Source organism: Branchiostoma lanceolatum, chromosome 10 (genome assembly GCF_035083965.1).
Source record: "Branchiostoma lanceolatum isolate klBraLanc5 chromosome 10, klBraLanc5.hap2, whole genome shotgun sequence".
In the NCBI taxonomy this organism is placed as follows: domain Eukaryota; kingdom Metazoa; phylum Chordata; class Leptocardii; order Amphioxiformes; family Branchiostomatidae; genus Branchiostoma; species Branchiostoma lanceolatum.
Window position 1 is genome coordinate 14,907,540 of NC_089731.1, and position 21,452 is coordinate 14,928,991.

Consider the following 21,452-nt stretch of genomic DNA (forward strand, 5'->3'; position numbering starts at 1 on the left):
CCATATAGCGTTTTAGTATTTGGAGAATATTTCAAGTTCTGATGAGGTCATATTGAGAGACTAATACTTTGGTCCCATTTCCAATCCGGGGCTCGGCCGGGCTGTTTGCGAAAACGAAAAATAAAACACGAGTTTTAAGAAAATACACAAGATATGGTTAGGAGTATATTTCTTACGTTTTGTGTCTTGTGTTTTCTTTCATGTCATATATTTCGCCCCCACAAGCTGACCGAAGCAGAAGCTTGGTGACGTCAGCAACATAATCTTAACATACTTTTGTATAAGTTGCTAACTCGTCAACGTCTTGACATTCCATGATCCTTGGCCTTGAACAGGGTGATTGCCAGATACCTTAAATTGCTGCTTAACATCCGTGGTTCAAACCTCTGCACTTCTTTATTCAACCCCAACACCGCCTCAGCGATGACCTTGTGAGATTTGCTCCAGTCGATAGTCATCTTCAAGTGCACGCAATTTAACGTCAGGAAAGCTATATTTCGGAAGCAATATGATTGCAGAAGCCTGCCCAGTTTCTTACGTCGTCTACTCTGTATCTAAGGCCATGTTGATTTGATTATATGGATGACATCCTCTGGGGACTCGAAAACTGATGCAAGCGTGCGAATAAAAAGTTTGGCAAAAAAAGTTGCATTTATTATTAATTCTTTATTGCCAGGAGTGAACAAAGCTTAACAGACAGAGTATGGTATATCAAACAATAGGTTCTTCATTTTGTTTCAAAACTTCTTCTTTCACATTGGAATTGACTTTGGCATTCTATGACAGTAGTATCCGTTTTCCGAATGTTTAGAAAACTTACAGCATGTATTTTCACAATTTGTAGCTGTTTTTAACGATTTACTGTATGGCCGAATTTTTTTTCTTTTGGAAACCGACGAAAGTTGATGCGCACGCGGATGTCATCCACATAATCAAATCAACATGGCCTAACTTGAATTACCTCGGAGTCATACGGCATTGTTGTTTAGTCCAGCAGATCAGAAATCCTTACCAATCCGTGTGTTGCACTTTAACAGCCTACTGCAAAAACTAGCTGGTACACACTTGCTGTCCAAGTCTCCGAGTTTCAGGCAATTCATATCACAAAGGTCTTGTCAAAGTACGGGATTCAAACACAATTGCGCTTGCCTTTGATTTCTTAACATACAGCAGAGTCAAGGACTCGCCAATCTAGTCAACTTCAAGGGAAAAGAGTGGGTGGGATTTAGCCCTCGCGTTGATTTAGACAAAACTTTTCAGCGAGGGAATGCGATGATAGATGGTGCAATCTGTATGCCTGGCGGGACGTAAGCCTATATAAGCTTTTCTTCGTGCATCATACCCGCACCGCCCATCGCGGCAAACCACTAGAATCATTGCCGGGTCCGCTGAGGTCGACCTGCTGTGGTAACAGCGGCGGCTCCTCCTGCATTATTGGCCGTGGACGCGACTTGATTGCTGACCTGTGAGCTCCAGAAGCGATCTCACCAATCTTCTCTGACCCCATAATCATAACCGAAGTGCAGCCGTTTGTCAAAAAGGTCCTGTTTGCAGACCAAGGGTCACGTAAACGGTGGACGATGTTTTTATCTCTAGCAAGCAGATGCTTGTGTGGGTAGTCTCACCAACTTCAACCATTTGTCTCCCGTTATCCTAAGAGTTGCACTAATGCTGGGAGATTTCGACCTCTTTTGCTCAGAAGATATTGGATATAAACTTGACATCCTAACCATCTTGGAAGGGATTTACCCCTAGTCGATAGTATATCCTTGCCGGCGCCAAGAAGGGTGAAGTACTGTCTACTCTAGACTTGTGATTTTCACGATGGCCAGTTTTGGTGTTGTTTTCCTGATACTCATCTTGGTGATGCCTAAAGATGATGGGGTTTTCATCAGCAATGGCTCGTAAAGATGTCAAAAGTCTCATGAATAACTAACCACCCTGAAAAGTTATGATCATCTAAATTCTGAACCAGGGAGCATCGTCACTAAATCTTCTCACTACGTGGTCTTGTCATCTACAGCCGGGAACCATAAAATGATAATCTAGTGCTTCATCAATGATAGGTTGTTATCAATATTATGGCGCCATACAGTCAACTCTAGTCGTATCAAGAAATGCAATATGAAGACCTTTATTGTGCACACATACCCACTGGGTTCAGTACAGGTCACAACAGAAAACATCACAGTTTGCAAATAGTACTAGTCTATAATTGATTGATTGATTGAAGACATTGATTTGGCTTCTTCTCTCTTCTTAGTAATGGTATATATAAGATATGGGTACAGATGTGTTTGATAATCAAGGGTGTGTCTAAAACCATCAGAAATATTAACTTTTCCGTCTTGCTCTGGTGTATAAGATGGGAAAACATACATTGCATTAGTTTACAAAGCTCTCTCTTCGTTGTATAAACTACATTCTACTACAAAGTGTTGCTCATCCTCTATCCTATTTAGATTACAATGTCTGATATGACACAATATGATTCCTCTTTTAACAAACTTTCTTGGTAACGTTGATGTTCCAATACGTTACAAAAACCAAGGTGCTTTATGTGCAGACATACACTTTATATTTCGTCTGGATGCTCTGCACTGCAGGCATTATGGAGACGTAATTCTGTTTAAGGCTCAGTTGAGCTTCCTCTTTTTCCAAACTTTCTTAAGTAAAGTTGATGTTCCAATACGTTACTAAAACCAATGTGCCTTATGTGCAGACAGACACTTTATCGTTTGTCTGAATGCTCTGTACTGCGCATTCTGGAGACGTAATTCTGTTTAAGGCTCAGTTGAGCTTCCTCTTTTTCCAAACTTTCTTAGGTAACGTTGATGTTCCAATACGTTGTCAAAACCATGGTGCCTTATGTGCAGACAGACAATTTATCTTTCGTCTGGATGCTCTGCACTGGGCATTCTGGAGACGTAATTCTGTTTCAGGCTCAGTTGAGCGGCAATCAACGTTTTCCACGAAGAATAGGCAAGATGAGGTACGGTTGGCTTGATCTGCTGAAGTCATGATGAGGTCGTTTCGCACCTTGCCACCTCGTTCACCAAATTCCCTCAGTGCCTCTCATCAGCGCACCCCATTCCCCCTTTATGTGAGGATTATGACGATGATGATGATGAGAGGATTATGGTAACCCTTAATTATTGCTCTCCTGCTAAGTATGAAGCTGTAGGTAACATCAAAACTGCGGGGTGTGCAATCCCAGGCGGTACTTTCGCTGATTCGGTAGCAAACTAGACGTGCTACATTGGAGCCATTGGTCTTTATCCTCATTGTAGTCAACATCATTTCTGCAGCTAATGTGCTGAAGGTGACAGCCCTTTCACTCTCCTAAATCCTACGTTCAATATTTATCTTAGGCCTGATGTCCAATTAATGCAAGTAGAGCTAAAAAGAACAAAGTATTCCATCAATCTTAACTTGCACGATAAGGTGCATGCACAAGTGATTACAATCAGTCACGCGCACTGTTGAGTCATTAGGCGGTGTCAAACTGCACCATAAGTTTTGTGGAGCGTCTGTAAGGGGCGCAAGTAAGCCTTGTAGTTTTTCTTGGTGTGCAAGGATGTCGATATGTCTTGTAGAGTTTTCCTCAGGCGAGTTCAACATCGTGCCATACTGTAGCGCTGGTGTGACGAGTTTCTGGCGGCACTTCCACTAGCTAAGTGTGGTCGGCATTGTCTCTGTGAACCCAGCTTGGTCTTTCATTTGAAAATGCCACCAGCAGATACGATCAGAATAAAGTCAAAATCAAACGTGCACAGGTAAAACTGGTCTTAGCAAGAATGTACAAAAGCTTGTCTGAACCTAGCTGGTACTCAGGATCCTCATCACATCTATCATATCTGTATTATGAGTGCTTTATGCTGTTCTGATATTATGGGAATGGATATGAGAATAATTGATGATGGTTTGGCAGTTGATACCTTCTACCAAAAGTCAATATCAGTTATATCTAATATGTACGGGTAGTTGAGCACGCCCACGTCTCATTGTCATATCCTGTTAGCCCTGCTTCGCTTGGTTATAACTGTTTTCAAAATATCACGGTAGATTCCGACTTAAAATTACGTTAATACATGGTCGTCTTGGGCTGAACACAGTTTGTGGCACGTTTCATGACACCGAAGCCCTCTTATCTACTCTTATGAGTGTCAGGATTATATCCTACTTAAATGGGATTCGATCCGCTTGCTGCATAAATTGAGTGGTCCCAGTAACAATGGAGAAGATGGATTACACATCACTTTATATCTTGAAAATCTGCTCTATAATAATGTCAATCTTTGGCCCGAGCATGACGAAATCGACCATTGTATATGCCAGATAATTGATTTGCAACACCTAAATATGTCCTGAACAATGGAACTTCAATCCACCCTCCATATGTTATTTCAATTGTCTAGCGCTAGGATCCGTGCCCATTTATGGGTAACGTACCTCATAAAATGACAAAAGATAGTTAAATCGTTCTTTTGTTAAGTGTGCTGATGGTAGAATGATTGATAGACGGCTGTATAATAGCTTATGGAATTCAGTAAAGCCCACAGTATGTATTTCCGATATGCTGGTTATCACGTCCGGCCAGACCGAGCATCTATCAATGTCTGCTGTGTTCCGCTTTCTTCTAATGGTGTTAAAATCTAACAATAGGACAACAATGTAGGAGCCGTTAAAGCTGGAAACGCTAATCGAGCACAGAAAAATAGATTGGACATGCATACGTACCGTGAACACTGGATTCGTCAGCACCAGTTTTCAATGCAGATGTAACTCTTAATGACTGTATGTCTATTTTTTTTCGGTCGTGGAAACCAACGTATTTTACAAAAGATTATATATTTATTGTGATGCCGTTCCCTGTGACTGTATATATGTAAATACTTTGCGTTTGGGAACGCATCTATAAGCAGCGCCACCTGTGCTGCAGTGCAATGTGAACCGGTAAGAATCGCCTTGAAGAAGGTGACAAATGGTCACAGAACCGTTGGTTGAATACATCTCTTGGTTGTGTAAAAAGAGTATTTTCATTCAATATATATTGATTGATCTTGTGAGATACCAACTGATAAACAGTGTACCATGGGTTTGTTAATGATAATAAAGTTTATTGCAACTAATTGCCCGTAGGCTAATGGCAGGTACATGTAACATGAAAGGACGAACAGAACAGACAATTGGTAACAATATAACATGTGGCTATTCTAGTCTAGATACTGACACTAAATTCTAACTCTACCACAACTACGCAGAGCATTGAAGTATTTGAATTTTGGGAGGTTTTGTGAGCCGTAGCCTTATCTTCTGCATCAACGTTTGGTGCCATTAGGACCACGGGAGTACTTGGGGAGTTGAGTTCCTGAAGTTTCCCACAGGCACCGTTGCCCTCACCCCAATTACCGAAAGACCCTAAGTTCACGCCCGGCGTTGGCCGTGTGTTTGACCGTAGAGCATAACAGTCGTTAACGTTAACATTACTTCAGCTTTATCTCCGAAGTTCAGGTTGCCTCTACGGTTTGGCACCATATTGCAGGTCTTGATCGCGTTGACATGGCGTACGGCTAAGGTCAGTTTGAATGCACTTATTCAGTGAGAGATAGCTCTTGCCCACTTTGTAGTTGCGGTTTTACCTCCTTGGGTTACGGCGGTGTCACAACTACGCCTTATCATCGTCACGCTGGAGGACTACATCTAACGGAGTTGCCGGTTAGCAATACCTCGAGGAGGAAATCTATTGCATCTACGTTTCCCACAACTATCAATGGACAAGCCACCAGACTGTCAGACTGTTTTGTTGAACGTCTTTAAGGGGCGCAAGCAAGCCATGTAGTCTGAGGACTACATCTAACGTAGTTGTCGTTTAGCGATACCTCGAGGAGGAAATCTATTGCATCTACGTTTTCCGCAACTATCAAAGGACAAGCCGCCAGACTGTCAGACTGTTTTGTTGAACGTCTTTAAGGGGCGCAAGCAAGCCTTGTAGTCTAAGGAGTACATCTAACGTAGTTGTCGGTTAGTAATACCTCGAGGAGGAAATCTTTTGTATCTACGTTTTCCGCAACTATCAAAGGACAAGCCGCCAGACTGTCAGAATGTTTGGTTGAACGTCTTTAAGGGGCGGAAGTAAGCCTTGTAGTCTAAGGAGTACATCTAACGTAGTTGTCGGTTAGTAATACCTCAAGGAGGAAATATTTTGTATCTACGTTTTCCGCAACTATGAAAGGACAAGCCGCCAGACCGTCAGAATGTTTTGTTGAACGTCTTAGATCTTTAAGGGGCGCAAGTAAGCCTTGAAGTCTAAGGAGTACATCTAACGTAGTTGTCGGTTAGCAATACCTCGAGGAGGAAATCTGTTGTATCTACGTTTCCCGCAACTATCAAAGGACAAGCATCCAGACTGTCAGGAAGGCTTCAGCTTACGGAAAGACGTTGATTAATGATGTATCATTGAATGTAGCATATCGGAGTGAATAACATCCTCCATGTCGAAGCGCCTGCTGATATGGTACCCATCAACCAAGTAGCTCTCTCTGATAAAGATATTGATAAAAAGAAAACCTTGGGTGTATACATGTAGATGGTTTCTACAAGGTAATGGACATTCGTAGATAAAGGCGCGAACGCCGGCTTTAACTTTATCAGTAATGCTAAGCCTCTTAGTAACACGTCAACATTAGGCCGAAGGAAAATAGGACGGAACTGGGTTTGTCACTTTTTTTGCATATGGTTTGCATATGTCTGTAGACATCAATAGAGTAGAATGATGCATATATATGATATTTGTACCTGCTGTTCACCTACTTGCTCCACCTGGGAGCCACTTGATGCACGAAGATGAAAATGGAAGATTTCTTATTCTATATGTATAAATCACATCAAGACCAACAAATCGGGAGATGAGGGAATCTCCTGGACATTCAGTCCCCGTAATCCAATGTCCTGCCTCAAAATCAATGCGACCTGTCGACGTGTGCCGTAAATTTCAATTGCTGCCTGTCTCGTCCGTTACGCCATGACGGAATGATTAAACTTGGAAGCAGCGTCTTGGGAGTGCAGAATCAACGTTACCTGTCTGCGTTGCCATGGTGACCGTTTCTAACTGTGCTCGGGGGGTGCATCGATTTTCGTTGGAGTCTGCCATGTGTCTCCACTATTAGCACGCCGGTGTGGAAATCATTACGAACGGGGCGACGCCGCGACTGTAATGACTTGGTCAAAGTGAGAACTTGAAATTGAAGCCATTTTGTTTTAAGATTTGCCTGTGAACGTTTAGTAATTGCTGAAATAAAGGTAACACTCCATATTTCAAAGCATCTTCACCCCTCTTACAATCTCTTCTTCTCTCAGCGTTTGCACAGAATCAACCAATCAATCAATCAATTAATCAACCAATCAATCAAAAATGGTTGGTTATTCAACAGACATGGCAGCACTACATGTAGGCTGAATTGTGCCCATTGCTATGTCGCCATCATCCATGTACGTACAAATTTTACGAAACTATTGGACATATTACGAACTTAACGGTATTAGCTTTTTAAAATTCTGCTATATTCAAAATACAAGAAATACATGAACAACATTAAGTCCATTAATTGTAACATAAAACCAATTTGTCAGTAGTGTCATTTTGTTTCATTGATTAATAGAAACGTGTATAAATACACGTACTGTACACCCAAACTAAAATTGGATTGTCAGCGCCTATTAGTGAATCTGCCTGGATATGTTAACCACCTCCCTGAAGCAGATCATCAGGAAATTACATCTAGCCAGTTGCAGCCGGATCTTTAAGACTATGAAAAAAAGAACATTCTCTCCTCTGGCGTGAATCCAAACTGGTGTCAATGGTAAACTTCTCTTAAAAATCAATTCACAACTCCATTGATTTCAGAAGATTTTCAAAAATTCACATTTCGATTTGTCAGCTAAATCTTAGAACCACCATATAACCACGAAGAAAACAGCACGTCCTAACTTCATGCTTTTCGCTGTCGATCTATACGTATTGACTTATGTCCAGATTTGGAGAGGTAACAAATTGCTTTAGTATTGTTGGGTGCGTTTAACTGACATTGCGATGGGCCGAGGTTAAGAGATCAAGGTTGGGGTCCACCAATATTCTTATGCATGTGCGGTACACGAAATCCCCAACCGTTGCACTATATTGCAGGCACCACGGTAACTACCTACCGAAAGAGCAACTTCAAACATCAATTTCAAAATATCCCCTTTTCTTGCTACTTTTAAACCATACAGTGTCTCAGATGACCATACAGTTAAGACAGCTTGAGAAAAAGACATTTCTCACCTTTAGACGTCTTCCTCGCGTCTATTGATCTCTTAATTGCAAGGTTGAAGCTTACTTATCTGTTACCCCATAAAACGACATGTCTTAATTGCGTTTACGCTAGGGGCTAACTCCTCCGTCGATACGTCGATACCTCCTGCATACTTCATTAACGACTTTATGGATCCTGCTCCATTACCCTAGCTTTTACTGCTTGATAATAGAATAATTGTTTGAATCTATCATCAGTACTTCACATTATCACAAAAGCACTTAAAATTGCATTAGCCAAGTCCAAGAGTGATCTCTTACAGTTTATTTATCATCAACGATGAGTTAAGGTGACACCTTGGAGGTTGAAACAATTTTTATCCTGATCCAGACTAAGATCTTCGAATGAGTCATGTGTGCACCTGTATGCTTAAAAACTGCTGCAGATGTAAGGAGAGAGTTTCTTTCTCTTGAGGCTACGTAAATGAAACATGTATCTTCTCAGTACGGGATAAAATGGAGTAGTATTTTCCTAACCAAGATTGTTTATTTATTCCAGTGGCATAGCTGAAAAAAAATGTGTATATTTGTCTTAAAACACCAAATGTGGCACACATGTACTTGAATGTATTCTTAACAATTGTAGATATAGTGGCACCTCCGATTCTGCCCAGAATCAATTCTATGGACTAATACAGTATAGTCCTGCATCAAATATTCCATTTCTATTCACTTCCGAAGAGTATTCTAATACGCTATTACCACAGCGACCTTATGCAAGGGTAGAGTGTAGGGCACAGGGCAAGCTGAAGAGCGTGTGAAGAAGTGTGAAATGAAGTCCCATGGTTAACCCTGTCTCTTTGAAGTATATAGAGGGATGGATTGGACGTCGCTATGAATGATAATCAGCAGTACGGGTAAGGGCGTGTTAGAACCTGAAATAATATACAGCTGCATTGCTGAAAATAAAATAAAATGTAAAGGTATGAGTTCTGTGTGTGTTATCAGTGGCCAAAAACATTCAAGAGTATGAAAATGCATTACTCGTCCCAAGCTAGTTCTTTGTTACGAAATGCACTCTATATATTTCCACCATATGAATTCCTTCAAATGAAATGACAGTAATGTCCGGCAGTCTGGCTGTAATCATTCATTCATCAGAAATGTAGTGTGTTCTGATTCCAAATGTATTGATTGTAAGCCTGTTATAGACTTCATTTTACCCTTCTCCTTTGTAGATGTAGACTTCATTTCACACTACTCCTTTGTAGATGTAGACTTCATTTCACACTTCTTCTTTGTAGATGTAGACTTCATTTCACACTTCTGCTTTGTAGATGTAGACTTCATTTCACACTTCTGCTTTGTAGATGTAGACTTCATTTCACACTACTCCATTGTAGATGTAGAATTCACTTCGCACTACTTCTTTGTAGATGTACACCTCATTTCGCACTACTCCTTTGTAGTTGTAGACTTCATTTTCACACTACTCCTTTGTAGATTTAGACTTCATTTCGCACTACTCCTTTGTAGATGTAGACTTCATTTCACACTACTCCTTTGTAGATGTAGACTTCATTTCACACTACTCCTTTGTAGATGTAGACTTCATTTTCACACTACTCCTTTGTAGATTTAGACTTCATTTCGCACTACTTCTTTGTAGATGTAGACTTCATTTCACACTACTCCTTTATAGATGTAGCCTTCATTTCACACTTCTCCTTTGTAGATGTAGCCTTCATTTCACACTTCTCCTTTGTAGATGTAGACTTCATTTCACACTTCTCCTTTGTAGATGTAGACTTCATTTTCACACTTCTGCTTTGTAGATGTAGACTTCATTTAGCACTTCTCATTTGTAGATGTAGACTTCATTTCACACTACTCCTTTGTAGATGTAGACTTCATTTCACACTACTCCTTTGTAGATGTAGACTTCATTTCGCACTTCTGCTTTGTAGATGTAGACTTCATTTCACACTACTCCTTTGTAGATGTAGACTTCATTTCACACTACTCCTTTGTAGATGTAGACTTCATTTCACTCTACTCCTTTGTAGATGTAGACTTCATTTCGAACTACTCATTTGTAGATATAGACTTCATTTCGCACTTCTCCTTTGTAGATGTAGACTTACTTTTGCAATACTCCTTTGTAGATGTAGACTTCTTTTCACACTTCTCCTTTGTAGATGTACACTTCTTTTCATACTACTCCTTTGTAGATGTACACTTCATTTCACACTTCTCCTTTGTAGAAGTAGACTTCATTTCGCACTTCTGCTTTGTAGATGTAGACTTCATTAATACTACTCCTTTGTACATGTAGACTTCCTTTCACACTACTCCTTTGTTGATGTAGACTTCATTTCACACTATTCCTTTGTAGATGTCGACTTCATTTCACACTACTCCTTTTTAGATGTCGACTTCCTTTCGCACTTCTCCTTTGTAGATGTAGACTTCATTTCACACTTCTGCTTTGTAGATGTAGACTTCATTTCACACTTCTCCATTGTAGATCTAGAATTCACTTCGCACTACTTCTTTGTAGATGTAGACTTCATTTCACACTACTCCTTTGTAGATTTAGACTTCATTTCGCACTACTCCTTTGTAGATGTAGACTTCATTTCACACTTCTCCTTTGTAGATGTGGACTTCATTTCACACTACTCCTTTGTAGATGTAGACTTCATTTCACACTACTCCTTTGTAGATGTAGACTTCATTTCACACTACTCCTTTGTAGATGTAGACTTCATTTCACACTGCTCCTTTGTAGATGTAGACTTCATTTCACACTACTCCTTTGTAGATGTAGACTTCATTTCACACTACTCCTTTGTAGATGTAGACTTCATTTCACACTTCTGCTTTGTAGATGTAGACTTCATTTCACACTGCTCCTTTGTAGATGTGGACTTGATTTCACACTCCTCCTTTGTAGATGAAGACTTCATTTCACACTACTTCTTTGAAGGTGTCGACTTCATTTCACACTTCTGCTTTATAGATGTAGCCTTCATTTCACACTTCTGCTTTATAGATGTAGCCTTCATTTCACACTTCTCCTTTGTAGATGTAGACTTCATTTCACACTACTCCTTTGTAGATGTAGACTTCATTTCACACTTCTCCTTTATAGATGTAGATTTTATCTCACACTTCTCCTGTAAAGATGTAGACTTCATTTCGCACTTCTCTTTTGTAGATGTAGACTTCATTTCGCACTACTCATTTGTAGAACTGATGTAGGCTTCATTTCATAGTTCACCTTTGTAGATGTAGACTTCATTTCATACTTTTTCACAGGTCGATTAACCGAAATGAAATAGTGCCTCCAACAGTTATAACCTCCCTAACCTAAGCACTTGTATATAGTCAAGCCTGTGGAGTATAATAATACCTTATTTATCATGTGCATGTGAAAGAATTGTTAAAGAATAGACCCGTAGGTCCAGAGCAAGGTATATTAACCGACTCGCCAGATGGATGTCCACCTGTTGATGGATGTCCACTAACTTCCGCTCCTTTCCTTAGTGTGATATACAGTGTGATATATGGTGTGATATATAGTGTGATATATAGTGTGATATATAGTGTGATATATAGTGTGATATATAGTGTGATATATAGTGTGATATATATGAGAGAGAGAGAGAGCTTTGTTGTATGACAATTGTACACGGTACAATGTACGGCAACAACTACAAAAAATACTGTAGTACAAAATAGAGGTTTAGAATAAAACTTAGTATCCTAATTACTAAATACAATAAGGGCTAGCATGCTATAGTGTTACAATCGAGTGGGGCTAATCATTAGATTCGTTTTCTTTTTCCAATGAAAATTAAATGTTTTATATATCCACCTTTTTTGCATTGTGGGGGTTGTTGCATGTAAAGATACATGATGAACTCGTTGATACGGAATTACGTATACTCTTAAGAATGTGCATTGGACATTTAACATCGTTACGCGTACGTGTTCAAAGAGTACACGGAGCAAAACAAGGATGTTCAAAGTACGCCCCCCCTCCCCATAACGTCCCACGACATAGTACATGTAGGTGATAGATTTACCCTTTTTACCCTTCCAGTCACGCGGCAAATTACGGTTCTTGTTGATCATCAATCAGACGTCCTTTTCAGTAATGAGTTTGTGAGGTCAAAGGCCAGACCACTTTGTCAATACAACGCACTCGTTTGTTGAGACCTTTGCTGGTCAGGTCGGAAATCCGTGCAGACTAATAATGCACTGGTTAGCATCCCATCAATATATATATTTTTGTTCAGATGACGCCAGAGATCACAGAATTCCATTGCAGCACATTGCCAGTGTGGCAAGATAGTTGCCAGAGGCAAAGATAAACTAAAAAGTATTACATGTTTCATTAACATATCTATTCAGAGTTTTGGTTTAAAACCTGGTTCTACCAGATATTTCCTTAGTAACTGACAAAAGATAGCGGATGCTGTCTGAAACGTCTGACTGTTTCAACATTTTATCCAGTTGCTAGAGTAACTAATTTGGCGTATCTTATTACCTGGATGTCTAACCTTCATCAACGTATTACATGTCTATTAAACTAGCCGAAATGTCTGAAACTTTGCCCACAAATCTTGTTGTTTTGAAAATAACTTGCTTTTGATGGATGTTTGATATAAACGCAGAGGACTCTGTTGGCAGTATCGTATTCCCAGGTCACATATAGGTTTACATCCTTCCTCCTTAGGGCCGGTACTGACAACATTTGAATGATCGTGGGGATCAACCCTGTAGAGGACATCACGTCAATCAAAGTCACATGAACGGTGCTGTACATCAAGATATGGACTGACGAACTGTATAACGCTGTATTCAAGGTTATCTTTGCCATCAACCGTGGTTGCTTTTGACCTCAAATCTGTTGGTGGTCTAATGATGCTGTACGTCTTCTGCCATTGCCGTTGCTTACTGATGAGCAGGCGATAGATGCAGTAGCACTGACTGAATAAATAGTCTTGCACATTCTTCTTCTTCTTTACTGCTTAGCTTCATATCTGAGATTATCAGCAGTTGCGCATGGGTTAGATACAACACAAATGCCCGGAACAAATAAAACAAAGGGGAAATAAAGGAAAGACCCTAAGGAACATAAGCAACTGAATTTGTGTGTGCAAAGAACAGGACAAGTGAATTTAGTGAGTTAGTAATACCTTCATTTACATATATACAAGGACGTGTAGGGGTGGCTCAATGCAGCAAGGTCTTCCCCATATCAGTTTTGAACTGGGAGAGGGACCCCACCTCCGCCACACCATGCTCAAGTTCGTTCCACTCTTTGATGTTGCGAGGGAAGAACGAGAGCCTGTAGTAGTTGTTCCTGCACGCGATGGTCTGCAATGTTTGGGAGTGATTGGTGCGGCGGGAGCATCGAGCCACCGGGACAATCATGGTCGTGTGTGGAACATAAACAGTATTATAGATGATCTTATATAGATCAACAGGGCGGGCAATCTTTCTGCGAAGTTCTATATGTACATCAAAGGGAAGCAAAAGAAGCCTCTCCACACATCATTTCGTTTGTCACATCTCTTAGTGCAACTACAGTATGTACACGGTTCATTAGTTGATTTTGCAGTGGAACTTCTAACCAACTGTCTATCAGATCCATAAGATCTGTTGACACGTGCCCTCGGCTTCAGATAACCTTTCTCATCAGGAACTCCGCACGTCCGTTTGTGGACAGGCGTGACAGGCTGCCCCTGGGGATAATTGATGGCACTAACAGTCTGGTCATATCACCATTCATCTCTGCGCCTCTCAGTTAAAGATGACCTGGCAAGGTCGTTGGACAACAAAGTTAGATGTCATGCTTGATTGACCAAGGCTTTGTCAGCGGGAGAATAGCTCAAGAGTCACTCATCTCCTTCTATTATTGATAGTATCCCCTTCCCAATTGCACAAACTGATTAGAAATAAGCCAATAATCCCTACCGGGAAGGCCATCCAAAGGTACCGGTGAGAGATGCGCACCTACGCGGCGGGGAGACATGAAAAAATAGGCGAGACTTCGCCTGATTCTCCGTAATGCTCAGAAACTGTGAAATCCATTTTGCCGGTTTTCAGACGGTAAAGCCCATCAGACCTCTGTATAGTTGAAAAGTGGTGTATGAAATTGCTTCCCTCACTTGAACCAACTTAATGGGTTTGGGCGTAGCGTTGCATTCTGCCCGTAGAATAAAATATTTACGGGTCGTTTCGTTCTAAGATATTTATCTAGCTTTGTAGAAGTTTTCAAAGGCGCCAAGCTGGCGTTATGTGCTCTTAAGAAATCACCTCACAATGTTGCATCGTAAGACAGCTGATAACGATACGATTTTATTTGCGACTTTCAATTGCTTAGTCTTTTAAAACATGCATATCTTCTAAACCGTCTGTAGGATTTTCTGACATAGTGAACTCTTTTAAAATGGACTCATTGTGTGTTAGGCATCATCCAATTCCGCATTTGATAATCATACATTTTCAAGTATTTGAAATTTCTTGGTGTCCTCACAAATCCTATTACATTTGTCGCCCTTGGTTTCGTGAAAAACCCGTCCACGAGATCGAAATTGAATCCTGTGGCCTTTTCTCCAGAAATTAAGCCATTTACTGATACAGTCCAAAATCCATTGCATTGAATCCTGGATGAACGAAGATTTGCAGCTTATTTGCCGTGGATTTCTCTAAATCCTCTCAGTGGCAAGTTGTGATGGGAATTTCAATACTGATCGACATACATGATCCTATTTCTCTTGAAATGGTGGCGTCTCAATCAATTCTTCAACGGTTTGCTTATTGATTGTTGTTGCACGAAAAATAGAGGGTTTTGGACAAAAGAAGGCCTTTATCTATCATCATCATCAGTTATCCATACTTCCTGTTAAGCATTATAAATTGAATTACTTGAGCTTTTGCATGTAAAAGCTGTACATTGTTAAGGTGCATTGCAATTATTCACGGAATATTATCATGAAGTATCTAAATTACGACCATTTCACACTAACAGTTTTGTGAGCTTCTCAAATTCCTTTATGTAAACTTCACCCCAGCGATTCCAATAATAAAACATATCTTTATACTTCAAACTGATGAACACCATCTACATTTACGACCATCTTGTTTAATTAAGCCCTGCGCTGTATGACAATTCAATGATATGAGCCAGAAACTCCACATTAACACGAGGTGGCGTCGGATCATTTCAAACTGACAATTTTGTGATCTTCTCAAAAGAAGTTCATTCCTATATGTAGACTTCACCCCAGCAGTTTCCATAATAAAACATACCTTAATACTTCAAACTGGTGGGCACCATCTTAGTTTACGACCATCTTGTTTAATAAAGCCCTGCGCTGTATGACACTTCAATAATATGAATCAGAAACCCCACATTGACACGAGATGGCGTCGGATCATTTCAACCTGACAGTTTTGTGAGCTTCCCAAAAGAAGTTCATTCCTACATGTAGACTTCACCCCAGCAGTTTCCAGAATAAAACGTACACTTACATTTCAAACTGATGGCCACCATCTTACGACTATTTTGCTTAAACCCTGTATGGCACCTCAATGATATGAACCAGAAACCACACATTAACACGAGATGGCCTAGGCTCATTTCAAACTGATAGTTTTGTGAGCTTCTCAAAAGAAGTTCATTCCTACATGTAGACTTTACCCAAGCAATTTCCATAATAAAACGTATATTTATATTTCAAAATGATGTGCACCCTCTAAGATTACGACTATCTTGTTTTAGCCCTGCATGACACCTCAATGATATGAACCAGAAACCCCACATTAACACGTGGTGGCCTCGGTTCAAACACCCCAGGACTGACCCTACGTATGGTAGATTTTCTCCCTATTTTTCACCGTCCTGTGTTCAATCGTCATCATCTGTACGCTGCATTCCCCTTGCCCTCGGGCCCGACTAAGATCTGAAGATTCAGCTTGTAATATTTCACGATATCTCTGAATGGCAGCGCCTGATGTCTAGGGAGATGACGTGGGCTTGACCTTGGATGCTACTTTACTTTACGTTATTACTTTGATAAGCCGACTTTTGATGGCTTTGGGCTGAATTACGAAGCCGTGGTGATTTAAACAATGCAGGCAGTGTCTGAAAGGTGGTAGTTGTCCATACGTTTATGATGGAGATGCGCTACGAATGGGTTTCTGCAGTATCTAACGATCTGCTCTTGCGGCAATATGCATCATCTGTTTTCTTACCCTGGCTTTGGGATATAATCCTTTTCTTTTTTGAATTTTTGTCTTGTTTTTTCAAAATAAGATAAAATACAATTGGCAAATACAATAAGCGAACCATATATGGGACATAATTCTACATTACAGGGGATTCATTAGCTATGACAAAATTGCCTTAAAGAAATAATAAAGAATACTTGGAGGTAGGCATGCGTAGCAACGTACATGTGAGAAAATCAAACGGACTTTCAATATCGAACTGAAATTCCATTTCAAAAGTCGATGAGGAGAATATCTCATAACTTAGTAAAGGAATCCACAAAGAACGAAGACAGATTGCATAAAAGCGTTATTTGGCGCAAGAGTGAGTCGAACGCCACTCTTGCGCCACTCTTACTTTTCAGGAGGTGCAAGTTGGTGACTCGTTAGTATCCTTATCATGAATAGAAATTTTGATATCTGTGTGATTTGTTAAGCCCCCTCTCTCACTGGACCTGCGGCACGCTGGCGGCGTCGATGCGGCCGATCGAATTGACAAAGCACTCAACGAATTTCATTGACAAAAAAACGAATCTTTTTAAGCATTGTGTGTTTTGTTGTCTTTTTGGTCATACTTGTACGTTTGGAATGATATTCCCATTATAAATTCAATGGTAACACAAATCCAGTTTAGGACGCAGCGACGCCGCCAGCGTGCCGTGAGTTCAGTGAGAGGAGGGCTTTACGCTCTGAAAACCATGTTTGCTTTCATGTATGATGTAGGTTGCTGGGCGCAGTCTTCAATCGGGTTGAAGGTACCAGAGTCTGTGGACGCCATCATAGGGGACTCCGCCATCTTGCAAGCCGACTTCGACACCACAAACCGTATCGCCTCTGTGGTATGGACCAAAGTCGACTCCATGGACAAAATGAAGAGAACCCAGGTCTTCACCTACTGGCCTCATTTCGATTCTTCCACGGCCCACGGTGATTTTAACGGACGCGCAAGGCTTGATGGTCGCGGTCAGGGGTCATTGGCCATTGATGACGTCACAGTAAATGACGAAGGAACCTATATCATCACTGTGTCGGCGGAGGGACTTCCTAGTGAAGAGGCATTTGTTGATCTCAGGGTGTTGGGTAAGTTATGGTAATACATGTGGCCAGTGGTCCATACTGCCCTAGTATACTACTTACTACTTACCTAGTACTACTTCTGCTACTGGTAGTTTTGTGACTTATGGGAGCAAGAACTTGAAGAAGTAACTTATGGCAACAATGGCAGACACGCTCATGATCAGTGATCCATAGTGCCATAAAAGTGAGTTAAATAGTGTATTGTTCAAAATGCATGTGTGTTCTAAAGAGTGGTAAGTTGTGCTGGCATGAGGCACTACAACATTCACAGAAACTAGCACAAATATTACAAATACATTTTTCGTCGTCTTTAGTTCACGCCGATTGAGCATGGAGAAGAGATCTTTACTAACAAATCAAGAAGATAATCAATACAAACGTAGATAGTTTTTGAAACTATGTCTTCCCTGTACAGTTCCTCCCTCAGTATCAGTAGGGCCATCTGATCCCTACGTCACTTCCTGGGGCAGAGGTGTCACACTGACATGCGCAGTACGAAACGCGAAGCCAAACGTCACAAAGATCTACTGGCAGAGAAATGGCGCCTTGATTGACAGCAGGCAGTTTGACACAAAGTATTCTGGCGGAAATCTACGAAAACCCGACTTGGTGATACGTCACGTGACTAGAGGTGACAAAGGCGTGTACAAATGCATAGCTGAACACATTGTGCGGACAAGCAGCGACTCTCTCAGCTTGGATGTACTGTGTAAGGTTGATTTCAATTTTTTTACACAAATATCCCTATCTACCCAACGAGTTGCATGGACCATGTTTCAAGAATTCAAACTTTCCTTTTTTGGAAAGACATCTTATTATATACGTTAAGACGCTTTTGTTTTTGCCACACTGAGTTAAGCGCAGGTCACAACAAAGCAAAACATGTTGAACAGATACAGTCAACAGATACAAGATAAAACTGACTTTCATTAAATAAATTTAACTTCACCTCGCTTGTCAGTTATGGTAGAGATAGAAGAAAATATATGGAAGGTTTGTCTAGTTGCATAAGGAAAATGAATTTTTTTATAGTTCTCAAGTGTATGAAATAGGGAAATAGGTTTTGTACAAGCCTATAAAGTTCCTTTTCTCTCTTTGTTATACAACCTACATACTTTTATGAAATGGCGTTCGTCCTTTAATGCTAGTTTATGATTGTCCCCAACAGATCCTGCCACCATTGTCAGCATCTCCGACTCCCAGACTGTGAAAACAGACGACAGGGTCAAGTTTCAGTGCGTGGCCGAGGGCAACCCGCCCCCAAACATCACGTGGACAGTAAATGGTATACGCGTGCGCTCTGCGACAAGTACGATGACACGTGACGTGCGCACGGGCACAGTTGTTCTGGACAGAGTGCGGGCAAACGCAACAGGAACGTACGTCTGCACGGTCAGCAATAAAGTTGGGGAGAGCGATGTTAAGTCACTACAGCTGAATGTGAAAGGTACGAACATATTGATGTCTCATTAAACGTAAAATAATGGAAGACATTAGTCATTTCTGTATCAAAGTTGAACTTCAAGTTAAACACAAGAATTTGGACTTATGCAAATTTTCGACTGATCAGCTCCAGGCTTTATAAAAGAGTATCTATCATTACTTGATAAATACTGGAGCTGATCGGTCGAAAATTTGGGCAAGACCCAATGATTTGATTCTTATTTCTCTTCTACTTTTCTACAATAAAACAATCCCTGCTTTGATTATCCCCCTTCAAAGTTTTAGACAAAAATGCCCACGACAGTTCCAAACCCACACGACTTACCCTCCTTCCCAAGAGCTATCTACCACTTAAAAAACCCATGACCATAGCATGAAAAAACGAGATATCAAAACCGTTTCCACTACAGTACCATCGCAAGTTCCACTATAGTACCATCGCAAACCACTATGGGGCCCAAAATCTAATCATTTTGAGGTCTCAAGAAGACCTACCTACATACCAAGTATGAAGACAATTCATTTAGGCATTCTCGAGTTATCGTTATGACAGACACACGAAAACATAACCTTCTCAGCGAAACAGAGTAAAACTTTTATGACCGTACCTCTTCAGCGTCTTTACGAGGCGATGCGAACAGTAGGGTTGCCATCTGGGTCGGCGCCATTGCCGGAGGTCTGTGGTTCGTGATCTGTCTGGGACTAGTGGTGTACTTCATACAGCGGAGGAGAAACAAGGAGGACAAAAAACGGTTCTCCTTCTACTACAACATGGGACGGAGGGAGCAGGGGCGGGTAGAGGAGAGGTTTGGAGAGGAGACACTAGAAGTTGCACGACATCCGAACCTCAAATTACCATGTATGTTTCAAATTCCACCTAGAAATACTTAACTATCAGTAGGATGGTCGTATGACAGTCATAGCATGGCTTTATCTTTTAGACAAAAGTAAATAATGACATTTATAACGGACGTGTTAGGACTATTTTATGTCTTGAAACACATTTAATATTTGAAGTATAGGCAGTTTGATGTCATCATTGGCTCGATGTTGGTGTGGTATAAGCATCTTTCCCGTTTCCACACCCTTCGGAGTCCAAGTACTAGTAAATAGAAGTTTGGCAATTAGTCAGATATGCCATGGGTTCAGGTCGGACCTGATAGGTCCGGACCTGAACCTAAACTTTTAGGTTCAGGTCCGGACCTGAACCTGAAAATGGGTTTAGGTACGCATCCCTACTTCAGAGTTACATGCAATACTACTACTAACTACTATCAGTCATTCAGTCAGTCATTCGGTCTATACAGACTAAGACAAATACTGCATGCGCAAACAAAAGATACATTACAAAATGTAACAGTTCAGAGTTCATTTCCTAGGGGTTTGTTTGGTTGAGTCAGCTGCATGCCGTCGGCGTCTTCTTTCGTAATCCTGGTTATCCATGTTTCTGTGAGATTTGCATGTACGGCTTCTGAATTTATAGCATACCATCTAAAGTATTGTTTTAACAGCTAAACCGATCACACCGACAACCCCGGGAGGTATCGAGACCATCAGGCGAACCACAAACGAAGGCAGGAGTAAGTATCTCTTAAGAAATGAACATGGTGTCTTGGGTTCAAGACATCAGCATCTAGCAAAAATTGAAGTATGATTTCTGAAATTTCTGCTGATCTTCTCCTAGTCATTTGGCTTCTTCCTATTTCTTAGTCTCAAATAGTCCGCCATACATATGGACTGTGCATATATATGTACAGCATCTTTTGATAAATGTCCCCAAACTTCCATGAAAACTACTTCAACAATGGAACTATTTGCTTTTCACTGGATATGAATGTGATTCGAATTGGTCTGGTGAACGTAAACCGGAACGAATTTGGTCGGCTATCCTAAGGAGGTATATCAAATACATTTGGTATGGCTGAGACCGCTATATTTTACAAAGTTGAGGTACGTGATTTCTTTTCTAAAGTAAGTTGTTCAAAAGCTCCTATGTTGCCGTGACTGATTACTTTTTTGTAAAACTTGAGAGAGACCGTGCAATTTTGTATCATTTCAGTCAGGAGATATGCCAGAGTTCTGCATCCATATCATCCACAAGAGGGGAACGAACTTTATCTGGAGGCAGATGACGTCATCGAGGTGCTGGAGGGGGAAGATGGCGGCTGGTGTCTGGGTTACCTGAGCGGCAGGATAGGCCTGTTCCCCTCCAACTACGTCAAGTTTCTCTCAGCATCAGAAGGTCTGTGATGCTTCTACATGATTTCTGACTTGATTATTGTACATTATGAATAGACATTCATTTATGAAGGCTCAAAAGACGTCTTGACAATTTTGTTAGATTGCCATGTCA

The 21,452-nt window shown here is 40.8% G+C and overlaps 1 protein-coding gene across 1 annotated transcript in view; it reads left to right on the forward strand.

Moving 5' to 3' along the window:
* Positions 1 to 20,736, forward strand: part of LOC136442998 (limbic system-associated membrane protein-like) — a 39,262-nt gene extending 18,526 nt beyond the window's left edge. The window contains exons 2-7 of the mRNA XM_066440042.1: positions 17,303 to 17,659; positions 18,072 to 18,365; positions 18,825 to 19,103; positions 19,716 to 19,958; positions 20,611 to 20,679; positions 20,723 to 20,736. Of these exons, the coding sequence (XP_066296139.1) occupies positions 17,303 to 17,659; positions 18,072 to 18,365; positions 18,825 to 19,103; positions 19,716 to 19,958; positions 20,611 to 20,679; positions 20,723 to 20,736 (1,256 nt within the window). The remainder of the gene's footprint in view (positions 1 to 17,302; positions 17,660 to 18,071; positions 18,366 to 18,824; positions 19,104 to 19,715; positions 19,959 to 20,610; positions 20,680 to 20,722) is intronic.
* The last annotated feature ends 716 nt before the right edge of the window (positions 20,737 to 21,452 follow it).